Source organism: Lolium rigidum, chromosome 7 (assembly GCF_022539505.1).
Source record: "Lolium rigidum isolate FL_2022 chromosome 7, APGP_CSIRO_Lrig_0.1, whole genome shotgun sequence".
Lineage (NCBI taxonomy): Eukaryota > Viridiplantae > Streptophyta > Magnoliopsida > Poales > Poaceae > Lolium > Lolium rigidum.
In genome coordinates, this window is record NC_061514.1 from 283,985,348 (window position 1) to 283,992,319 (window position 6,972).

Sequence of the window (6,972 nt, forward strand, 5' to 3'; positions counted from 1 at the left end):
GTCATTTTTTTAAAACGAACTATGTCACATGTAATTTAGTGTCTTCCAATGATCTTCAGGGTACCCTCTTTCAAAAATATAAATACTAAAAAGTCAAATTCAGGGAGCCAAACATACCACAACATTATCAGGCACACACGCACACACGCAGGTACAAAGCAGTAGAGGTGATTGATTGCAATAGCAAGTACCCCCAATTCATACATTAAACCAGTATAATAGGTCACGGTGGTACAAGTTTTTCTATTTGTTAATATATTCCCTTTCTAAAAAAAGTTTTTCTTTTTGAAAATCATTGATGTGCAAAAGAAGAAGAAGCTGGTGTCATGACTCATGCGTGCGAGAAGATCAACAAGTCAGAGTGGACGGTTGGAGAGCCAGCTGGAGAACATGGCCAAACACTCCTTGGGCTTGTACTCCGGAGCAGTGTGACCAGCGCCCTGATCAAACATATAAACACTTTCTTCACATTGCAACCACTGGTTATTGGCATAGGGTAATCAAAATAGAGTAATAAATAAATCGAACTAGCTAGCTAGGGCTTCCAATCCCTTGTATTGCATACCTTGACTGTGGCAAAGGTGAAGTTATTGGAATACACTGTGGCAAACCTGCACCAGAATGAAATGCAGACCGAAGGAATCAAATACACTATTAAGAACGAGTAGCCAGAAGTTCCCCTTGATCTTATCCCCGAAGCTCATCTGAAAAAACTTACCCTGCAACTTGGCCGGTGACATACCACGGCCTCCACTCATCCACGATGGGGAAGCCGAGTGACCTGATCCACGCCTCGGTGCCGATGAAAGGCCAAGTCATGTCGTGATCCCCACTGTAAATTAGACTCCGGTAGCCACTGGTGGTGACACTGCGGTGATACTCCACGCTGCTCGAGATGTCACCGTTGTACGGCATGCCATGGTTGCACCTCAACCACGAACGAACTGTTCCCTGCATCCATCACGCACTTAACTTAATTTTCTGATTTACAATATCCTGAATCTATTTTATCTTTTATTCAAGAAATGTATTTACATTGTGAACACCCAGAGCCTCTCTTACTCCCTTGTCGTTTGCCCATATGTTGGACATGGTATATCCCGCTTCCTGTAGTAATTATATAGTGAATCGAACATGTGATATATTATATAATACTAATATGCGGATATTCAATTCGGCTCTCATGTCCAGATGCTCCCTAAATCCTGACCTACAAGATGCACCAAGATTCGCTCAAGTCTCTGTATTCGCTGTTGTATTTTATATTCTGGTGGCCTTTAGGTACAGTCCATGGGTCCACATCTGTGCAGCAATTAATTCTGTCGTTGCCGTCACCACCTCTACGGTACAGATGTCAATAAACTTTCTTGGACCGTCTTCTTCTTTACCGGTGCCCTGCTCGATCCCCACCAAATTAACTTCGCATGATGTCTTTGCCATCGGTTTCAGCCATGACGGGCTTGAGGAGCGATCGTGACGTACTCGCGTCGTGGCCGGACACACAACAGTAGCTACTGTGAAAAGAAGCCACAACCTAAGTGGTCGCGTTCACGAGAATATCGAATTCAGCCATGATAGTAGTTTAGACTATCTTCACCGAAACCGTTTCCTAAAACGCGCCGGATCGAACATTTGGTGACGTGTTTTGTTCGTGTCGCGTTTGGAGGACGTCGCTCCCCAGTCGCGCCCCCTAAACAAAATTTCGGAAATTTTAAACTTGAACGAGATTCAATTAAATTCATCCAAACTTGACATATATTACATAGATTCGAACCAGATTCGACTAAATTTAAACTAAACCTAATCTAGAAGTACTTGCGGCGGCCGGAGGCGTCGTAAGTACTCGTCAGAAGTTGTACATGTCGTCGGTGACGACCTCCTGCTTGACGCGCTCGTCGGGCTCGTCGACGGGCTCGCCCTTCACCAGGCCGCTTGGTCCTGCCTCGTCGTCGTCGGTGAGGTCCACGAGCGGCTTGCCCGAGTCGCGGACGGACATGGCGATCGCCGTGTCGAGGTCGCCCCTCTAGGCGTCCTTGTCGTTCATCGACGCCAAGCACGCCGCTCGCAGCCCTGGGCAGTCCTCGGGGTCGTCGCTGCTGGCGATGAGCCGCTGCCGCCGCTCGTACTCCGCCAGCAGCACCGTCTGTGACGCTTCCTCCGGCTCCTCCTTCACCTCCGACTTCGGGATGAGGAGGGTGCCGCCGCGCCTCTCTTGCTGCCGCCGGCTAGCTCTGCCGCTGCCGCCGCGCCTCGGATTGACCGGCGTCGCGGGCTCCTCCTTCACCACGCGATTGCAGACGGTGTAGGGCGCCGAGCGGTCCGACGAGGACGGCGTCGATCGGGCCGGTCCTGAGGAGGAAGAGTTCGAGGAGGACGAGTACGTACTCGACCTCATTGGCTGCCATTGCGCTGCGGGAGATGGTGGCGGTGAGGACGGCGTCTCCAACCTTGGAGCGCCATTGCGGATGCCGTGGATAACGCTCTCCAGGGTGCGCCCCGGAACGCCCCAGAACAGGAGGCGCCCCTCCCTGTTCCAGCTGTTCGGCCCACCGATGAGGCCAGTGGTGCTGTGCATCTCCATGTCGTACTTGGCCTTGAAGTAGGTGGCCCACCATGCGTCGTTGTTCTTGGCCGCCCAGGTCGGATCCGCCCGCTCCTCGGCGTCGAGTTGAGCCCGCTTGGCCCTGATGCCGTCCTTCCATTGCTCCGTGTCCGGCTTCGGCGGCGGCGGGATGCCAATGCCGTTCACGGCCATCTTCCAGATGCCGCTGCTTGGTAGGCGCATGTCCGGCGGGACGGGATATCCCGCGCGGTACAGCGCCCACGCCTCCTTCACGGTTAGGCTGCCGCGGCCGAAGCCGTTCGCCGCGGTGATCTTGCGGGCGGACGAGGACGACATTGCTTGGAACGGCGAGGAGAAGATCTGGGGGCGGCGAGGAGAAGGTTTGGGAGCGGTGAGAGATTGTGATGAACCGCAGGGCCTCTTAATGTACATCGGCGATAGCGGGTGGTTGCATGCAATAACGCCGGTGCGGACGGCCACGTGGCCATGCACGACGAGACGCGTCCCTGCGTCGCCTGGGAAAGCAGGGATGCCATTAACGTCGCTTGACCAAAGGTAGGCGACGGGGTTTTAGACTTCCGAGCCGCTGACGTATCGGGCCCGCGTCGCTTCGCCTCGCTTTTCGTTGTGTCCGGCCTGCCCGGAGCGTCCCCTGTGGGGTGGGGACGGGCTCGGGGCGTCGGACACCGTATCGGGCCGCGCCGGACAAAAAAACGACTTTGGAGAACACGGCTAGAAACATTTTTTTTCTCCGGGACGCCCCAAATCGCTTTACGAGACGCTTTGGGGGATGCGACTGGAGATGCTCTTAGATAAGAGGAAGTGGCCGCGTTCACTAGAATACCAAATTAGGCCATCCTAGGATTCACGTTCGCTGGATCCGCCTGATGAATACTGATGTTGAGCTCTCTGTGAACGGATCCAGTCATGCCAGATACGCCGGTGACATCTTTGTCTCCTCCATCGTCTGTTAGCACTAATCTCGACTTGTACATGTTTTAGAGTTTCTTTGTATGAGTCATGCACGTAGAGTTGTATCAGGGAATTTCACCATAATCTTTTAAAAGCAATGACGAGAGTAGAATTTCTGGACCACGTTTTCGTCGCTGTTCTAACGTCAATGCGGCCGCAAGGAAACCAGTCCGTGAACTCCTCGCAAACCAACCGTCAAGGATCAGCTAGACAAAACGGCACGATTCAAAACTCCCGTCCACCTGTGGGCCCGTCGTATCTTTTCCAGGCATACGAACAGGACAATACGGGGCTTTCTGCACTCACGTATGCAACCATTAAATGCTTTTGGCACATATCCTCATGGCAGGTTTCATGGTCCAGATAACAGGACCATCTACACATGGGAGCCAAAACGCTGCCCCCACTAATATGGTCCTTTTAACAAAATATGTAACATTATAAAATGATTTTGAGGTTTCTCGGTCACTAACTCTGCACTCTGAACAAATGTCAGACAAGGGAAGCTCTGCATTGTTGTGGCCAAGCAGAATCCTTCCGCCTACTGAATTTCCATCGTATTCAGGACATTCAGGTTCGAGGATGTGGTGCATGTTAATGCCCTTCAAACACTACACTTTGAAGAAAAAAACATCATCAATAGTTAAGATCGACAAAATGGATTCAAATTCCCCTTTGCTGGAATTATTGTACCTTATCTATTGACTCGAGACAATTTGTGCATTCCACGTTTTGGGCCGCATCGGTGTCGGCGCCACAACTTTCCCTGTATATCTGAAATGTAAGCAAATAGAAATTTTAATCATCAGATGAATGAAGTAACTCAACTTGTTACTACGAGAAAGGATGCAATTCCTTCTACCACCTTATATTGTCCATCGGATAGGAGACCCATCCTATGTGCATATGGAATTCTAGCAGCAAAATCAGTCTTGCGATCTGTTAATGGGTTGCCTAGGATGTAGCCCTGAAGCAATATGTCTATAAAATTAGCAACTAATCAAAAATCTTCACGAAGATTAATTGTTCTACAACAAGAAAATTCCTGGAAAATTTATCCGTATCATTATTGTAAAGATGTTACAGTGAAGGTTTTGTCTGACCTTCAAATTAAGAACAGGCCGATCACCCATTTCCATACCTGGAAATGAGGCACGGAATAGGTTATTCGAAGCAAAACTTTGAGGGTTGAACACTAATGTCAAGCATTTGAGTAGATGGATTATAATTCATGTTAAGTGCAAATTTAGCAGTGATTGGCAATCAAGCAAAGTTTTTTGAAATTTTATAGGAAGCATGCAATATTCATAAAGAAGAACAAGGAAGTTAATACCTCTAGCAATTTTCAAGGTTAGAGGTGGCACAATTAAGCCAGAATACGAATCTCCGGCAATGTAAAGTGGATTGGATAAGAACTCTGGATGCTCCTCGTACCACTGCAGATGGGCAAAATAATGAGAGAGAGAGGGGGTTAGCATCCTAAGACTTGTTTTCTAGGATAACAACATCATAAGAATTCAGAATCTTTAGCACATCAAGAATAAAAAATATTTTAGGTAAGCAACACGATCGAGAGTCAAGCAAGCTAATTATGGGTCAGGTATAATGACATATGTGGTCGGACGGACCTTGGTAAGGAAGATGGCGATTTGATCAATGGTTTTGGTATCGGAGGAGTTGTATCCATCTTCTGTTGCAGAGTATGAAAAGCCAGCTCCAACAGGGGAATCCAGAAAGATGATGTTGGCCACCTAGTGATTAGATGTCGACCCAGATGAGGAGAGACAAGGATGATCAGAATGTTTAGTTAGGTGTCAAGTTCCGGAAGGGAGGTAGAAGAGAGATATACTGGCCTTGGTCCAGGAATCTGGCCTATACACCAGCTCTGGCAGACCATCGACGTAGGAATGCGTCTGGAAACTGAGAGGACCTGTAACAGCAACAATCAGTACAATATGGACGTCACATCAGGATGGATTGCATGGTAGTTACCGTTCTCGTAGACGAGGGCGGAGAAGCCGGAGCATCCGGGGCCGCCGGTGAGCCAGAGCAAGACGGGATCCTCCGCCGGATTCCTCTCCGACTGAACGAAGTAGTAGAAGAAGCGGACGCCGTTGCTCTCGTCCACCTCCACGTAGCCTGTCTGCAGGGAGAAGGGGAGAGGTCCTTGGTAGCCAGGGAGATGGCTCACCACCGTAGTACTCTGATGCTGCTCCTTCTCGCTCTGCATCATGATGATGATGATGATGATGAGGAAGAGGAAGAGCAGGAGGAGCAGGAGGAGCTTCAAGCCATGTCTACTTCTCATTGTCTCCTCGCGCAGCTCTGCAGAGTATTTGGATAGGAGTAGCTAGTAATTTCATTATGTAGGAAACATGGATTGTCATTACATACCTAGCTTGCGTGATGCCTCTGCAGTTCAATGGAGAGTCAGATCTCTGCGCGTCCAAATTCAACGTTGTGCTCTTACATTTTTTTTGCGAATAATCCCGAGCATCACACGATGGCCGTACTCTTATATTGTGTCTTCGGTTTCAGTTAATAATAATCCCACGCATCACACGATGCACGCGATAAACTATGGCATATAATGTACCACCTCCTTGTCTAGATAAGTTAAAGGAGATGTAGAACGAGTAGCTGGAGCAACTGAGATCCTTGTGGAGCGCCCAAGCGTTGACATTTTACTTTATTTTTTGTTGCGAGTGTATATGAAAAATCATCCAGTACTACATAATTGTCCATCACGCCGACACATCGACTTTATGCGTGCCCTTACCCCAGTTAATGATGCACTCCTCCTCCCCCCTTCTTCCAAAAAATATGTAGCTATCTAGGCGTGGGATTTCTTTTTAGAGAGAAGGCTCAAGCTGAGCCCGACTATAAATTAACAAAGTCATCACCACTACGTTTGATACAAAACACAACGTACAACGAAAAAATAGAAGTTCCAATACATGTGGATCCAGTTAGGTATTTTCCAGTGTTGACTTTGCCCTCTGTGGCGTTCTTGGCGATTTGCCAGCGACTGGCGTGATGCCGCTCTAATTCCCCTCCTGATTCCTTCTCTATCTGATTAGATCTCTCTAATCTTCCTCTTTCCCGGCTCAGTATCTTCAGGTCCGAATCCCTTTTATCAAGAACATACTGACTCACCGCTGCTTCTTTTTCCGCCGCCGCCGCCGGCTGTACCTTCACATCCGACGTCTCCCCAACTTGATCCAGTTGCCTGATCCTCTCCACCACCATCTCTTCCTACCTCGATTCATCAAATATCGCAAGTCGATCTGCTCAATTGTTTGAGAGACTCACGGTTCCTCTGTTTTCTTTTACCTAACACACCAACGAGCAAACTTCCAGGCAGCTACATAGGCTATCAATTTGCCTACTCAAATCTTGATTGGAGGAAGAGATTACTATCTGTGTGTCCGCTCATC

At 48.8% G+C, this 6,972-nt stretch overlaps 1 protein-coding gene across 1 annotated transcript; it reads right to left on the reverse strand.

Annotated features, from left to right (window-relative positions):
- Positions 1–356: 356 nt before the first annotated feature.
- Positions 357–5,765, reverse strand: LOC124672869 (serine carboxypeptidase-like 17). Its single transcript, XM_047209030.1, has 12 exons — positions 5,528–5,765; positions 5,389–5,465; positions 5,164–5,286; positions 4,869–4,971; positions 4,639–4,676; positions 4,401–4,502; positions 4,229–4,309; positions 4,009–4,146; positions 1,036–1,107; positions 719–951; positions 566–611; positions 357–440 (listed from the first exon to the last, which is right to left on the reverse strand). The coding sequence occupies exons 1-12, from the start codon at positions 5,763–5,765 to the stop codon at positions 357–359; spliced, it is 1,335 nt and encodes a 444-aa protein (XP_047064986.1).
- Positions 5,766–6,972: the final 1,207 nt, after the last annotated feature.